This window comes from Bos indicus, chromosome 12 (assembly GCF_029378745.1).
Source record: "Bos indicus isolate NIAB-ARS_2022 breed Sahiwal x Tharparkar chromosome 12, NIAB-ARS_B.indTharparkar_mat_pri_1.0, whole genome shotgun sequence".
Taxonomy (NCBI): Eukaryota; Metazoa; Chordata; class Mammalia; order Artiodactyla; family Bovidae; genus Bos; species Bos indicus.
The window spans coordinates 76,245,228-76,263,022 of record NC_091771.1 but is presented as its reverse complement, the minus strand read 5'-3'; the positions used below and the strand labels follow the sequence as shown (position 1 = coordinate 76,263,022).

The following is a 17,795-nucleotide window of genomic DNA, read 5'->3' as shown; positions in this document are numbered from 1 at the left end:
GCAAATACATGGGGAAACTGTGGAAACAGTGTCAGGCTTTGTTTTGGGGGGCTCCAAAATCACTGCAGATGGTGACTGCAGCCATGAAATTAAAAGATGCTTACTCCTTGGAGGAAAGTTATGACCAACCTAGATAGCATATTCAAAAGCAGAGACATTACTTTGCCAACAAAGGTCTGTCTAGTCAAGGCTATGGTTTTTCCAGTATCATGTATGGATGTGAGAGTTGGACTGTGAAGAAGGGTGAGTGCCGAAGAATTGATGCTTTGGAACTGTGGTGTTGGAGAAAACTCTTGAGAGTCCCTTGGACTGCAAGGAGATCCAACCAGTCCATTCTGAAGGAGATCAGCCCTGGGATTTCTTTGGAAGGAATGATGCTAAAGCTGACACTCCAGTACTTCGGCCACCCCATGCAAAGAGTTCACTCATTGGAAAAGACTCTGATGCTGGGAGGGGTTGGGGGCAGGAGGAGAAGGGGACGACAGAGGATGAGATGGCTGGATGGCATCACTGACTCAATGGATGTGAGTCTGAGTGAACTCCGGGAGTTGGTGATGGACAGGGAGGCCCGGCGTGCTGCGATTCATGGGGTCACAAAGAGTTGGACATGACTGAGCAACTGAACTGAACTGACTGAACATTTAACAAGTGGTTACTATGCTTCAGGTATTCTCCTAAATATTTGTGTGCATTAACTCATATATACAGACTTCCGGTAGTCCAGTGATTGAGAGTCCACCTGCCAGTGCCAGGGACATGGGCTTGATCCCTGGTCCAGGAGGGTTCCACCTGCTGTGCAGCAACTAAGCCCACGTGCCACCACTATTGAACCCGTGCTCTAGAGCCCACAAGCTGCAACTACTGAAACTCACGCGCCTAAGGCCTGTGCTCTGCAACAAGAGAAGCTCCGCAATGAGAACCATGCACCACAACGAAGAGGAACCCCCACTCAGCTTAACTAGAGAAAGCCCACCTGCAGCAACGAAGACCCAGGACAGCAAAAAATAAACAGATAATTTTTAAAAAAGATCGTATGATGCTCATCACTAATAACTGGTAGGAATGTTTTTTATCACTGTTTTACACAAAGAGAAAGAAGCCTGAAGAATTCAGCAATTTGAGCAAAATCTCATAGTGAATACATGCTAGAGTCAATCTTTAAACCCAGGGTTGAGTTCCAGAATTTATATTCTTCACTTAACTGGATCTGGAAAATGCTACTGAGACAGAATCAATCACTTCCCTCTGGGCTTGTTATGAGATTTTAAAATGCCTTAATAAGGCAATTTGAATTTGAGTTTTTGCTAAATGCTGCTGATGGCATCCTAATAAACATATACAGATTCTTCATCTTCAAAATGGGACACTTCTCCGTGCTTCCGAGGGCTGCTGTTAAGATGAAGAGTTCAATAAATGATCATGCCGCCATCAGTTCTGCCAGATCACCTCCTACCACAGGCATCACGCCTCTCGTGGTTTTCCATCAGTTTGCTGGAGTCTTCCAAGACTCCACCCTAGGTCAGGAGCTGTGTGTGCTTCTGGGTCTCTGCCCATGCAAGTGTGTATATCCTCTGGAAGCAATCAGGCATTGCCTCATGTATAAAAATCAACTCATTACTAAGGAAAATTATTCTCCTAATAGATGTGTATTATCATGCAAACTCTAGCCTCTGGAAGATTTTATTTTATGTTCTTCATAATTAGTTGCAAAACCAAGTTATATAGTGAAGAGCTCAGTGGATCATCATATCCTAAATCAGCTCAAATGAAGAAGTTACATTCTGAGCTCACTTGCAAGACATATTATTAACCAATAGCCTTAATTTATAGCTGTCATGTGAAAATAATGGATACAAAATTTAAAATATTAACTCCTGGAAGACTTTCTCAAAAGGGTAAAGCAATGGGAGAGAAAAGAAACTTTATATTTTATTTTATTTTTTAACTTTACAATATTGTATTGGTTTTGCCATATATCAAAATGAATCCACCACAGGTATACATGTGTTCCCCATCCTGAGCCCTCCTCCCTCCTCCCTCCCCATACCATCCCTCTGGGTCGTCCCAGTGCACCAGCCCCAAGCATCCAGTATCGTGCCTCGAGAAACTTTTGTACCTTGATCTGTGCCAAATCCCTGAGGGAAAAAAGGGTTTCCTGATAGTCTAAGGAAAAGACTTATGTGTTCTAACAAGGCTTTTAAGATATATTATGTCCTGTTTTAAAAGAAAGTGCTCATTACTTCAACAAGTTATTGAGCTGAATGTGTATTTTGCATATTTTTCAACTGCATCTTTGTCATTCCCAATTTTTGAAGCTCTCTATAAAAGCTGAATTATATATGCAGCACACTTCCAAAATCCAACTTTCCTTCCTTCTCCATTCTATATCAAATGGATTCTCACTGTCAATATAAATTTAAATTTGTATAGTACTTTATACTTTATGAAGTGCCTTCAGAGTCATTTCCTTAATCCACAACAACTCTTAAAAAAGAAGACAGGATATACAGCCTTATCCAAATTGTCCAATAAACCTGCAAATTTATTTATGCTTGTTTTCATTTTATTCAGTCATTTACTTGACAGCCATAATGTACCAGCACTAGTCTAGGCACTGAGGATGCAGAAGGAAACAAAACAGTCACCATCTTCAGGAAACTTAAATTTTGTCAGGAAGGCCAAACAATAAACAGCAGATCAATGAGGAAGTCTAGATTCAAACTCTGGTTGCCTGATCCCAACTGTAGAGCTTTTTACAGGATACCACTTTGCTTTCCTGGTCCAGATTCACTGATGCAAATGTTCTCTTTGCCATGAAGACAGTTTGTGGACAGTTTGACTTCTTGGACTTGAATCTCACTGGGTTTCCAAAAGGTCTCAGAATTTTGTCCACTCTCTTGAAATAATCCAATGGACAACAGTCAAAATGGCATTTAATAACCAACACATTTAGGACACTACTATATTCCCCCAAAGAAGAGAACCATGGAGATAAAAACTGAATTACAAAAGTAACATATGCACACGTGAGTGTTTGTGTGCCTTCACTCATTTGCTCATCATCATTAATCATTGGAGGGTGTCATCTAGAGGATGACCCAAGAGCTGGACCCAAGCAATCAGAGGCTCCTCTCCCATTCCGTGGTCCTTGAAATGGAAGTGCCATCCACTGTTCCCACCCTCCAAGCTGTTTCAAAGACACAGTCTCAAGAGAGTAGGATGGCCAGCCTACTCTGGACAGCCTCTGTGCATGAACCTCACTAAAACCTCTATATAAACTCTATATAAAATTTTGATATTTGGCAAAGTTTAAAAATAAAATAAAATTTAAAAAAATAAATAATTAAATAAAGCAAAATACGATTAAAAAAAAAAACAAACCTCTATATAAAGATTCCAGTAGGTTGCAAACCCACACTAACACCAGGTAGGAAGGTTTTCATCACTGTTTTACAGATTGAGTGTGTGAATGTGAGCTAATTTACATAGTAATTTGTGGTAGGATCAGTTCTGAGTGTGCTGTGTACTCAGTTGCTCAGTCATGTCTGACTCTTTGCAACCCCATGGGACTGTAGCTTGCCAGGTTCCTCTGTCCATGGAATTTTCCAGGCAAGAGCACTGGAGAGGTTTGTCATTTTCTACTCCAGGGGACCTTACTGACCCAAGGATGGAACCCATGTATCTTGTTTCTCCTGCATTGGCAGGCATATTCGTTAAGGCTGAGCCACCAGGGAAGCCCTGGTGGGTAGAATCAGGGCCTAAACCCAAATCTGGGCTTCAGAACTGATGTTCTTTGCCTCTTGGCTTTACTGGATCTAGGAAATGCTGTTGAGACAGAATCAGCCAGGTAAAGGCCTTTCTTTACCTGGAAAAAAAATAGGTTCACATTAAGTTTGGAAGTACAAATGAATGTCTTGCAAGAGTCTGCTCATTTAGCTATCAGCAATTGTCTGGCTACACAGAGTTCTATAGGACAGCGTCTCAGATGACTGCCCTCAACTGTTTTCTACCTCACAGCACTCACTAGCAAGTTAACCTGTCCCGTGTATCATTAGTAATTCATGACTTATTTGCGAAAGTGCAGGAACAGCACTACTACAGACCTAATACAATGAATATCCTATTAGGAAGAAATTAACAAATGAATTGTTGCTGATCAATAGGTGTTGAAGAGAAAATTACAATGATAGTAAAGCCTAAATAATTTATACACGATATTGATTTTTTCATTACATTAATTATTCCTTATAGCACACATAAGGAACTAGGAGAATAAAACTTTCAAAGCAAAGAAATTTATCTACCGTAGTGGATTGTAGCCTGAAGTATGAATTTAAAAGACAAAGAATGGATCAGGATAGTTGACAAATATTTTCAGACTAAAAATGCATCAGGTAATAAATTTGACACTTCCAATGTTGCTAAGTTCCTTTGTGTTGCCAGACGTTTTTATACATAATGCTTTTGATATTCATTTATCAAGAAAAGTATTAATAGCATGTTTATAAATAGAAATATTAGAAATAGAACAATCCATTCATCTACCTCTTTCATCTTATATAGAAGGCACAATGATAAATTTAGTGAAGCTATGTGCCAAAGAAAAATTTCTCTGAAACTTCTCCCAGAATCCTTCAGTTGACTGGACTTAAATCCAGTTGAACAGCATGCAGGTTCCTTACTGCTAATGCCTTTCAAAGCCAGGAGAAAATAATGCCCTAAGCCCATTTTTTCAGGGCAAGTCACTTTCATACAGATGTACGGGCCTGAAGATGATCCTTGCATTTACAGAGCATTGCTGACTCTAACCTTGTCATAAAATGCTGTCCCAGAGAATGACAAAAATGTATTGTGCATAAGAAGGGCCGTGAAAGAGGATGGAGGTTGGTGTGTTCCTCACAGCGGATGGTGCTCCCAGCAACACAAAATCCACCCTACAAATCAGAGAAATGAATTTAACACCAATCTCAATCCATGCTCTAGGTACAGACATTGTACTAAAAATGGCTTTTGTCATCTACAAATTCAAATGTTGAACAGCATTTTGCTCATGGCTTTATGACTCTGTAAACTCAAGCAGGGAACTGATGATTTCTTTTTCTTTTTCTTTTTCTTTACTGAGTTTTCTCAGATACCAACTTCATTTCACTATTTTTCAGTAGCCGTTCCCTTCTCCAGGGGATTTTCCCAACCCAGGGATCGAACCCAAGTCTCCCACATTGCAGGCAGATTCTTTACCAGCTGAGCTACCAGGGAAGCCCAAGAATACTGGAGTGGGTAGCCTACCCCTTCTCCAGCAGATCTTTCCAACCCAGGTATTGAACCGGGGTCTCCTGCATTGCAGGTGGGTTCTTTACCAACTGAGCTACCAGGGAAGCCCACATATAATATTAGGAGATTCCAGGTTCATAATGTTTTTAAACAGAGTTTCATGAATATTTACTTTCAAGTATATCCTTGTTGCTATTGTTTAGTCGCCAAATCATGTCTGACTCTTTGTGACCCCATGGACTGTACTTACCAGGTTCTTCTGTCCATGGGTTGTCTCAGGCAAGAACACTGGATTGGGTTGCAATTTCCTTCTCCAAAGGATCTTCCCAACCTAAGAATTGAACCCATGCCTCCTGCTTAGCAGGTGGATTCTTTACCACTGAGCCACCAGGGAAGCCCCAAGCACATCCTATCCCCCTCAAATAAAGATGGAAATAGTGTTTCAAAAGCCTTTTAAAATTAAAACTGAAAACATTAGAATAGTTTCAAGTGTGATATAATTTTTTTCCTCCCTCACCTGTTACCTTCAGAGACTTAAAGCCACATTAATACTATTTTTAATGTGCTTAATGTTCTTAGAAGAAAATCTAAGCAGCAGAAAGCATCTCATCTCATAAACCGGAGCCAGTTCTGCAAATTATTTTGTAGTGTCTTAACCAGTATTGTTATGTAACTTAAAATGTATAAAGTACCACACGGAGATATAATTTAAAATGTATATTATCTGGATCTGCATCAAAATACAGATCTAACTGCTCAAATATTTCATGATTGCCAGTCAATTCTGGGGCACCAGGGGGACAAAACACCCGAATTCAGAATTGGTTTTATTACTCAGTGAAAAGTCACTTGTTATGGTGACAGCTCCACAGACAGCTCTGAGCTTTCTTCGCTTCTTCCACCATTCTTTGGGTTGGAGACTAACGGTCCGTATAGAAAACATGTGCTACAGGCTCTAAAGGAAAGGGTACTTGTTCTCAGTCTCGTGCGTAGGATTGAACGGGGCATTCATAAAATGAATCAGAAGAAATTTCCAGCTATTTTAAGTCACTGTGCAAGTTACTGTCCATGTTCATACCTGCTACCTCGGCAACCCCAAATCCATTCTCCACCCTTCTCTGCCTGGTGAAGCATGTGGAATGAGAATCACACGTGTACTTTAGCTGCCAGGTAAATCCAGCCACTGGAAGACAATGGGAGGACAGGTGGGAGGGGAAGGAGACAAGGTATTTCCTCCCCACCCCCTCCTCTCTGCCTCAGCTCAATATGCCGGCAGGCAGCCCTTCCTGAAGGGCTGAGACTGTAGCTCTTCTTGTAAGACACCTGTAGACATGGAGTGTTGACACTGCCTGCCCAACTCTGCTACTTCACGCCCAGGGCGGTTAACTGCTTTCCTTGTTATTACTTACAATGAACCTTATGTCCAATGTTTGTACCATTCCTCAATCCCTACCTCTGTTAATAGTCCCTTGGCAATCAGAAAGGGTGCCTGTTTGCTGCCAGGACCTACAATACAGCTACCCATGTTTGAGACAGCAACCTGATACAGAAAAAGAATGTGTAAGTAAATACAAGTACAGCAGCAGCATTCAAATACACCAGGCTGCAAGTCAGATGGCCTCTTAGATAGGTGCTTATTAATGCTCCCCGTAAATGTACTGATGAGACAAATCATTGCATACAAGATGCATCTCTGACCTCTACTCTCAATATCACCATCTTTCTGATTCAGTTCTTTAAGGATTTCAAACTTTGCCTTGACTACTTTTGTCCTTCTCTCCTCACCCTCCTCTGCAGCATCCTTCTAATTTACACTCTGCATTATCACCGTCTGTTCTCTCTTCCTTGACATGTCACCTTGTTCTTTACTGTGTTATATGGGTCCTACCTGCAGATTTCCACACACAGGCCAAGCTACTACATACTGATGTTTAAAGTTATGGTTACTCTTTCTTCTGGGTCTATGTTTTCAATTTAAGTAAATCTATACAATTCTGCAAGTTTCTAACTAGAGCCCACAAAATACGCAAGCTGCCATCCAGGTTTACAGTCTTACATCCACAATCTTGAATTCTTTGGAAGAAATACTCTGTAAAACATAATAGATGGATATGGAGGCCATCAAGGTGGTTAGCTTTTCTACCCTCCTTTGTTTGTAAAGAAACTAGAATGCAGAGGCAACCATGAACATGTGGTATTAAAGGCAAGCTTCTGACAATAAATGACCCCGTACTTACCAATAAAAGCATGGTGCTATATTAACAATAGCAATGAACTACAAATATTTATGTGCCCACGGGCAACTAATTCAATTTCACCGCAGGATTGCTTCATTTATGAATTTAATCGTATGTGTTTAAACATTTTTGTTGCTATTTCATTAATATCCCATAAAAAATAAAATGATATGCTGAAGAAAAGAAAGGATGAAAGTCTCTAAGCACAGCATTAAGTACCCACTGCATGCCCATGGTATCCAGAGAATTTACACTTACTTTTAGCATTTATGGCTTTTCTCTTGCATCATACCTTGCAAGTTCATTTTTGCATCGTTGAGGATGAAAAGTTGCAGATTCAAAACACAACATACAGGTTTACCTATCATTTTATTTTTACACAGAACAGCACAGATGTTTGAGAAAATTTTTTAAAAAGAGACTTTTTCTGTGCCAGGCTGTCTGAAGAATGCCACACGCATTCTTAGCACTCACCGTGAGATAATATCATTATTATTCCTCCCATTTTCCAGAGCAGGTGACTGACTTCTTCAGGATTACGTGACAGCAAGTGGTTGAACCCGGTTAAAATTGAGCTAATTTGACTTCACAGCCCCTACTCTACACATGACCTTAATTGCATTCACAAGCTGGGCATCAGCATGATTTTCAGGAATATTCAGAGGCTAGTGTATTTTTCTGGAGAAGGCAATGGCAACCCACTCCAGTACTCTCCCCTGGAAAATCCCATGGACGGAGGAGCCTGGTAGGCTGCAGTCCAATGGGGTCGCTAAGAGTCAAACATGACTGAGCAACTTCACTTTCACTTTTCCTTTCATGCATTGGAGAAGGAAATGGCAACCCACTCCAGTGTTCTTGCCTGGAGAATCCCAGGGACGGGGGAGCCTGGTGGGCTGCCATTCTATGGGGTCACACAGAGTCAGACACGACTGAAGTGACTTAGCAGCAGCAGCAGCAGTGTATTTTTCACGGATTTTCTCCAATTTCTGCTGAGGACTTTTTTCCTAATTCAAGGTCTCCTTCCACTGCTCTCCAAGATGACTATCGCTAACCACAACCACCTCGACCATCTGGCTTTAACCAGGAATAATTCAGAGTCTACATTATTGGTACTTTTCTCCTCCACCCATCCTACATCAGAGTTCTCATGCTCTTGGTTTCGGCACATTCTTTTCCTACAGTGAGAAGGAACGATGAGGCTAACCTTCCCAAGAGGCAAGACCATCTGTCTGTACCCAAATGAATTTCTGATCTGTGGCATATTAAGGGGAGAGACCCCCTAGAATGTTCTAATAAGCCCTGGGCTGAATACTTACTTTGACAACTCTTCTGGCAAATAAGAGGAATTGACATCTTGCTAATTATGAAAGGCAACTATTAACAGTTCAAATTTGCATGACACAAAATAAGAGAGGCAGGACGCCAAATGTTTGATAATCCCAACTTTCAAAGAACCAAAGTCTTGTCAAGTTATGCTGATATTTTTTAAAAGTAATCTAGAACATAGAGTATATGTTTAGCTAACGTTGAACTTCTATAGGTCAGTCTCTGTGCTGGGAACTTTACATATGTTTTACTGCATTTGCTAGAGGAAGATACAAACAAATAACACTCTCTAGGTTAACAAGTATTTGGTACACTTCCCAACACATATTTAAATGCTTAGCTATAATTAAAACAAAGTTCTATTAGCCAATTAAAATCAACAGGAATTTATCCATAATATCCATAATTTAACAAACTTGAAAATAAGATAATTGATTAATACAAAATATTAATTTGGGTTCCCCATTTACTTGTTTTCATACTAAACCTATTCCTTGGCCCAATAATTTATTTCATGACTCTTAAAATCACATTAGGATTTGCCAGTCTCAATTAAACCTGTTTAATTCATCATCAAGCATAAATAACTTTCAAATGGCATAAGCTTCTGATTGTCCTTAGTCAAAATGAGACGGTAATAATTAGCTTTGGGGAATAATACTATAACAGTCTAAGATTAGGCAAATCCACGTCGCTAGTGGCTAAATTTACTTAGCTTCCAATTATTACACAAACATTTATATTTCTCTGAATTCAACCCTTTCAAAACTCCCAAGGTAACCAGCAAGGAAAATGTAGAATAAGCCATATCTTAGCATTTACCATTTCCAGTTTTATCTTCACAACTCAAAAAAAAAAAAAAAATAACTGAATGAGTTTAATTCAACTTCCTTCTGATTTATAGCAAATATCAGAGGTTTGAACCAGAAGCCATACTTTAAGAGACCCTGTAATGAGCATATAAGTGGATATGGCATATAGACAGAACAATCTCTTATCTCCTTGGTTTTATACTGCACACAAACCTGATGGTGAAAATTAACCTTCTTTGCAGTTCAACATTTCTAATTAGAAGAGACATCAAAAAGATTATCCCTTAGAAAGCAGTATGGGCCATAATATTCTAGATAGCCTTTGAAACAGAGCTCTGCTGCTTCCTGTGTATTTTAGACTGCTGTCTAAAGGAAAAGCAATAACCAGATGATCTTTCAAAGCGGTTATGGCTTTACGTGCCAAGTTGTGTTATATTTTCTCATCTTACCTTTTTATACTTATTATTAAGAAGCAGACATCCTCATATACAGGACCTATTTATTGCTTTTGGCACTGAATATGTAAAATAGTCTATACCATCAAATCATGCTGTACTAAAAGTTTCCTTGGTAGAAATGTTTACAAATCTTCAAGAACTGACTAGTCCATTGAGAATCCTTTTGTGCCTGTGAGTGTGTGATGGGGGCTGTTTTGTTTTCTCTGTACAAGGCAAGAAAGGAGAGGCAAAAGATGCTCTGAACTCAGCTTAGAACACAGAACCTTCAAATAAAAGGCCACACAGGTTAAGCCCTTCCCCAGGAAGAAATTCCTTTCCAACATCAGTGGTTAATTAGCTAAAATGTTCACTGCTGGGGAGCACACCACTTCACAAAAGAGTTCCTTCTCTTGTAGACGGTTACACGCTTTATGAAGTTCTTTCTTACTCTGAGTTGAAATCCTTGTCCTCTCAGTTCTCTCTTCCTTATCCTAATCTCATCCTTTGGCGAAACACAGACCAAATCTCCTACACTTTCCATATCTTCCTTCTTAGAGTATTTGAAAGCAATCCTTATGTCTCTCCTATTTTTCCCACCTCCATATTAAATATTACCAGCTCCTTCAATTATTCCTCCTATGACATGGTTTCCAGTTGCTGCAAATAAACTGGAATTGTAGCATGACTCAAAATTTTTCTTAAAGAATTTTTAAAAGAGATCTGAAGGTTATTTCTCATTTATTTACAAGCATAACTGACACAATCACGATGACTATCCAGAACCCAATGATCTTCCCAGAAGCTGTATTTATGCTAGCTTCCCTTCTTGTAATACACACACACACACCCCCCCACACACACACACACCGCCACCTCCACCACCACCATTCATGTGACACAAATTGGGTCAGAGAACCTCATCTCCCTGGCCACACTGATTGGCTGAAAGAATAGTCATAAGTTCCAAGCTGGACCAATCAGAGTCATTCCCCAAGGTTTCCAATTGGAACTCAGAGAAGGCTTGCTTTCCTCTTAGCCCCAGATCTATTAGATTCAATAGCCATTTACTCATTTCATGGAATAAGCCATTTTGCTATATTGAGTCCAATATGAAAAGGGATGTGGAAAAGGGTCCAATATGAAAGACAGGGTGTACCTCTGTCTTTCCTGTGTTCTGGTTATTAAGCCAGAATTTCCCCTTTGTCTGAACTGAGTTTGAGTCAAGTTTGTATCATCTGCAACACAGAGGGTCCTATTGAAGACAACATTCATAACCTTGCAAGCAGTCTAACAGGACTAACAAAATGTGGTCAGAAAAAATTTGCCATCCCACCCTACAAAAGGGATGGATGGAATCTCCTTCCATCATAATTTTAAGAATGAGAGCAATACTCACTTACTGAAGAAGATCAAGGTCTATCTTGCCTAAACACCTAAGTTCATAGGGCTGACACTATTTGCTCAAACTATATTCTGAGGCCTATCACAGGGCCTGGTACATAGTAGGTCCTAAGACACCCTCCACTATACCTGTTAAAGTGAACAGAACAAACGGTGGGCAAAACATTGAATATAAATGATCAAAATGAAGACATGAGTTCCCTGTGGAAACCTTAGATGTATTTCACATCTTCTTAGTATTAGATAACCCATTGACCACACAAATTATGGAACCAGATGATCTCTTCAGTCTTTTTTAGCCATAAAATATTAGGAGTTTATCCATACTCCACCAAAGGTAATGAAGAGACTTCTAAAGACTTAGGCAGGCAGACAAAAATGGGAAACATACTGAGATAATGAAGGAAGCATAAAGATGAGAAACAATAACCTACTAAAGAAATAATAGAGAAAAGAAAGAAAAAGGGAAGAAATCATCACTAATACGATAAAAGAGGTCATTTAGACAAGCCATCTTCCTATTACCTTCCTGTCTTATTCTAACCGATTCCTATGCTCAGAAATGCCCTCTGTACTGGACCTAAACTGCCAGCCCCAGAGCCTTGCTCCTTTCTGGCCCCTTAAAACACACAGGATGGCTCCTTCCACTCTGCCAAGAATCCCCTTCCGGAGTTGGCTTCCCGCTTTGGCCTTTGGTCCCAGCTCTTCCCAACTCCTCGCTCAGCATTCCAGTTTGTCTTTGTCACCCACAGAAGCCACTCAGTTACACGGTGTGCTTTCCTGTCCCTGTTTCCCAGCCTGCACTCTGCAACGACTGCTGCCCAAACGTTCATAATTTTCAATTTATTGATCAGTGTTCTGAACTTAGGATGTTGTCTCCACACAAATAATCATAAGATGGCATCTCTATAAATTAAGGTGGCCCATTTGCATCAAGCTGCTTGAGGAAATGACCTCACACCCTTTTGTGGAAGAAGACCTTGATTAGGGCAAATACTGCTATTACAATTAGCAACTAATATTTAAATATTACTATATATCTTCATACCAAGTATTGACTCCAGTACTCTTGCCTGGAAAATCCCATGGATGGAGGAGCCTGGCGGGCTGCAGTCCATGGGGTCGCTGAGAGTCCGACATGACTGAGCAACTTCACTTTCACTTTTCACTTTCACGCATTGGAGAAGGAAATGGCAACCCACTCCAGTGTTCTTGCCTGGAGAATCCCAGGGACAGGGGAGCCTGGTGGGCTGCCGTCTATGGGGTCGCACAGAGTCAGACACGACTGAAGCGACTTAGCAGCAGCAGCAGCAGCAAGTATTGGGTGCTATGTATCAATATATTATACTATGCACAGATATTATGACAACACTATGTGAAGCATTTTACACGCATTTGCTCTTTTAGTTCTCATAAGACCTCAAGAGGTTAAGTACCAATTATTATCCACATATAAGATGAAGAATCTGAGGTTCAGAAAGAGCAACTTACTAATTTACACAGCTAATAAGCACAAGAGCCACATGACCTGACTCCAGAATCCTCACTCTTACAGGTATTCCACGACCCACAAGGACATTGATCCCTGTGAGCAATGGAGAGGGGGTACAGAGGAGGAACCCAAAGCAAAGAGACTAGGGCACCAAAGTCAACGTGATCTACTTCTTGATTTTGCTCAGAGTCAGCCCTATTTGAAGTAGAACCTTGTTCCCATTATGTAGCAATAGATTATCTGCCATTTTGCATTGTGGAAATGTACCCTCCATTATGCAGGCTAATCTAGTTGACTGTAGAACGCTGTACACAGATACTCTAATGACAGACAACTAATTCGATCTTCTGTGTGAGGAAGATGCAGCTGAACATCTCTTCAACTTTTTCCCTATCACTTTTGATGCAGGGTCCTTTACATACACCACAGCTATTCCTCCCTACAGCATCCAGAGGAGAAAAGTAATTGAGAATAACAGGAAAAGGGAGAGGGGGTGAGGATGAAGAGGAAGAAAGATTATAAAAATGGTGCCCCCCCAAAAAACATTATTAGAGATTTTTTTTAAACAAGCAAACCAGTGCAGGTTTATCTGAAAAGTTCTGATTCTGAGAAAAGAATCTATCATTAAACAAAGACAAGCATTTGACTGTGCAATAGAAACTCTATGTTCAAATAGCCAAGGTGGCATTCTCCTCCATTACCCAGCAGAAAGATGGTATTTCCTCTACCATCTGAGCCGCCAGGGAAGCCCTTGAAATAGTGAGTACTTCCTGTAGAAGTAAGACCTCGCTGCTGTAACCTATGCAGGATCTGCAGTAGCAGCAGCATGTCATCACTAAGCAAAAATCCAAGTATTCTTAAATTTCATAGTCTCTAATTGCTCCAAAAGCTTCATCTATTCACTAAAGGTTTTATGGACATTGATAGAAAATAATGCCCATCTCTACTGAAGAATCACTAGCTAGGTCTATGTGATAATTAGTCTCTAGTTTAAGTGAAATGGAAGCTGAGATTCACACTAGTAAACTCTCTGGGGTCATTCAGGAGTTACTACATAAAGGTATAAATACAAAAAGTATAATTTGTGATGAAATGTAGCAGAGACTGTCTCTCACTGAAACAATAGCCTCCTTTGGTAGGAAGTTTGGCAGTCATTATCAACTGAAAAACTGCTGCAAGCTAAAATACAGGGGCAGGATCTAAAACACTACACAATTAGAAATCTTGAAAAGTTAAAGGACCTTAAAATATGCAAAGGAAGGAGACTTGTGCTTTCATTTCAAATCCAACCAGTTTCTTATTCTAAGCAATTTCCATTAAACAGGCAAAAGAGCAGGGAGGAGAGAAAGTATCTGAAAAACTGCCAGAGTAAAAAATCCCATAATGAAATTTTGCTCATTCTTGGAGAAATGAAGTAGAATTAGATGCTTCAGTGGTGGTGAATTCCAGAATCTGGGTAGCTTCTAGTAAATGAAGCTTTTCCATAATGTCAGAGGCAAAAGCTATCTGATATCAACATATTGAGCTTAAGTTTTTAAACTCCTATTTCCTTACACCAAACTGTTTGAAACCTTTGAGATAAAAACCTCAATAAACCAGTGTTCCAAGCTTTTAATATTTTAGTCCCTTGAGCAAGCATGTCAGATTAATCTTCAAATTGCAATGGGCAGAAAGAACATTAAACTGAAATTCTCAAGCCCAGTGCCTCTCTGCAAGGATGTTAATAAGGTAAGCAGTTTCATTGGCTATTAAGATTTCAAACTTTCCTAATTCTCAGCTGCCTTACCACTTTAAAGTGGGTGGGGACAGAGGTGGGAGAGGAAGCTAGGGATTTGTTTCTGACATCCTTGTATGCATCTAGCATTGAGCACACTGCCAGGCACACAGGAAGCCTTTAACAAATGCTTTCAGAATGAGTTGATGGATTGGTCTGAGGGGGAAGAGTGGAAATATTGCTGAGAACAGGAGTCCAGATACTGGCGCTGCTCAGCAACAAAGCCCATCTCTAGAATTAGGGTTATGGAAGTGGAGCAGAAATTCTAACGTATGTCTTCAAAGCAGCAACAAGAGCCTTGAGAACAGCCACCAAGGAGCCACTTACAGAGGGATGAGACTCGTCTCTGGCTTCGCCATGCCTGGAAAACTCCTACCCTGTCTCTCTACGTCCAGCTCCCTCTGCCTTTCACCGGGTTTGAGTTTCCTCTAGCAGAACTTAGGTTCAAGATAATCGACCTCGCTGGTCTAACCCAGGCCTCCTGGCCATTCCAGGGGTTCCACGCACAGAGAGAGGTCACACCGTGCTAGGCATAAGAAATGTCTCTCTCTCACACTCTCACTCACTCACTCACTCTCTCTCTCACACACACACACAACGACGACAGCTCTCGACACCTTTGGGGCGGGGGAGAGAGTGATGGGGGCTAGGGGAGGAGCGAGTTCAAGACCAGGACACTTTGCAAAGGTTTCTTCTCCCTCTCCCAAAACCTCTGCCCGCATCGCGGGACGATGCTGGGGAACCACACGCCCGGCGCCGCCGAGGGAGCGCGGGGTCGCCCGGGGCGGGGGGGTGGTCGGAACTGGGGTGGGGCGGCGGGGTGGGCTGAAGGGGTAAGGAAGGTGGCCGGAAGCGAGACGACGCGGCGGGGGGACAGTACCTGGTGTGGCTGTGGTTGCGGGGACAGTCTTTCTTCTCCATGATGGCCGGCACACAGTTGGTGAGCTCCGTCCAGTCGGCGTGCAGCCCGCAGCTCCAGCCGGTGGAGAAGCGGGAGAAGAGCCACGTCTCCTTCTTGCCGGGCCGGTGGCAGGTGCACTTCTTCTGGCCGGCTTTGCAGCTGCACGGCTGCTCCAGCCGGATGTTCTTCACCAGGTGTCGGCCGAACGTGGTGCCCCCGGTCTTCTGGATGTGCAGGAAGACGATCACGTCGCGCCCCTTGATGTTGAAATCCACGAAGCGGGTCAGGTCCTTCGGGGTGAAGTTGAAGCGCGGCACGAACCGGGGCAAGGAGCCGTTCTCGGGGGCCTCGGGGTCCGGTTCCTCTTCCTCCTCCTCCGCCTCCTCCTCCTCGTCCTCGGGTTCCCCCGGCTCCTCGTCCTCGTCCTCCGGCGCCGCGGGCCCCCGAGGTCCCTCGGGCGGCCCCCGGGGTGGCGGGGGCAGCTGGGGCCGCCGCTCCCAGTCCTCGGGCGGCGCCTGTGCCCGGCGGGCTGGACCCGGGGCGGCCGGCTGGCCGGCTTCTCCGGCGCGGGGCTGCTCCCCGAAGTTGGCGCAGGAGCTGGAGCAGGAGGGGGACACGTACTGGTACATGATGACCACGAAGAGGAGAGTGAGCACCGGCGTCAGCAGCCACTTGTTGAACCTTTCATCCATGGTCCCGCTCTCAGGCCGGCAGGCTACGCGGCGACAGCGGCAGAGACGCGGACGCGCGGCAGCTCGGAAGTTTCGGGGACTCCGGGGCGCGGCTCCGAGCCCGCCGCTCCTCCATGCCCCTGACGCCGGGGCGAGCTGCTGGCTGGCAGCCCCGCGGCACTCCGGCGCTCCGGGGCTGGCAGAGCCGGGCCTGTGGATCGAGCGGGGAGACGGGCGCCGGCGCGCGGCTGCGGCGGCGGCGTGGGGCGCCCTGCTCTCCCGGGGGCGCCCGGCTCCCGGCTCCCCGCCCCGGGCGCGGCTCAGGCGGCGCAGGGCATCCCGCCGCCGGCGCTCAGGCGCTGGGGAGCGCGGCTCGGGTCCCGGACCTGCCCCGGGCGGCCGGGCAGCTGCGGCCGCGAGCGCGGGGGCTGCATGGGGCTCTCGAGGGCGCCGGCCAAGGGCGAAGGCGCGGCGCGGCCCCGCCGACCCGGCCGCCCGCGGGCCCCGCGAGCCGCACGCGCTCCAGGCGCCTTTGCCTTCGGATCACCAGGTGCGGGAGCCACGAGGACGCACGGCGCCCGCCGCAAGTTTGCAGAGGAGCTCCCCGCAGCGGCTGCGGGCGAGGCGCCGGTACGGAGCCGCCTCCCCCGGGCGAGGCGCACTGCTGCTCCGGGTCGGTCCGCCCAGGCGCGGGCACGCAGACACACTCGCACACACTGGCTGGCACCGCCACAACCCGCCAGCCGGTGTGACAGGAGCCCTGCTACCCGCAGCAAAAAAAAAAAAAAAAAAAAACCTGCCCTAGGTACGGAGCATGCGCCAAAGCCTTCCCCAGCCCCCGAGGAGTTTCCAGGGGAGGAGTCCGTGGCTCCGCGGGGCTCCGAGCAGGCAACTGGGGGTGGGAATCCCTTCAGCCTTGAGCGTGGAGAGATTCGGAAGAAAGGCAAAAGCAGAGCAAGGAGAGGATGCGAGCAGGTCGTCGCTGGCGCTGATCCGAGACCTCCAAATCCGCAGCTTTCTCCATCTGAGAGTGGACAGAAATCTGGCCAGGCGATTTGCACGAATAACACGTGCCCACTGCTGGGCAGACCCACCTAGGCAGGACTTCGCACAAGTTGGCTGGTCCCTTGCTGGCAGGGCATATTGGCTCAGGATTGCTTTTCATCTCTACACAAGACGTTCTAACTGGTGCTCAAGTTTTATTCTGGTCCTTCCACAAGTACAGACTCGGTGTGTTCAATTCTACAACTTTATTCAACCAGCATCTATTCATCGATTATCCATTAGGCGCCTACTGTGGATCTGGCTTTGTGTTCACGGCACACTTCAATGCTTCCAGTACCAGACAGTCCAGTCCACAACCAGAGAGGAGTTTAGGGGTCACCTCCTAAAATTCCCACTAAATTTCCTCCTAAAATTCCGACTACCACACACCGAGCTCCCCAATATGCAAGTTTCGCCCCTCCCCCACCC

The 17,795-nt window shown here is 44.1% G+C and overlaps 1 protein-coding gene across 1 annotated transcript in view; it reads right to left on the bottom strand.

Moving 5' to 3' along the window:
- Window positions 1-16,563, bottom strand: part of HS6ST3 (heparan sulfate 6-O-sulfotransferase 3) — a 721,357-nt gene extending 704,794 nt beyond the window's left edge. Inside the window, exon 1 of the mRNA XM_070800399.1 lies at window positions 15,631-16,563. Coding sequence (XP_070656500.1) covers window positions 15,631-16,343 — 713 coding nt within the window. The 5' untranslated portion in view covers window positions 16,344-16,563. The remainder of the gene's footprint in view (window positions 1-15,630) is intronic.
- Window positions 16,564-17,795: the final 1,232 nt, after the last annotated feature.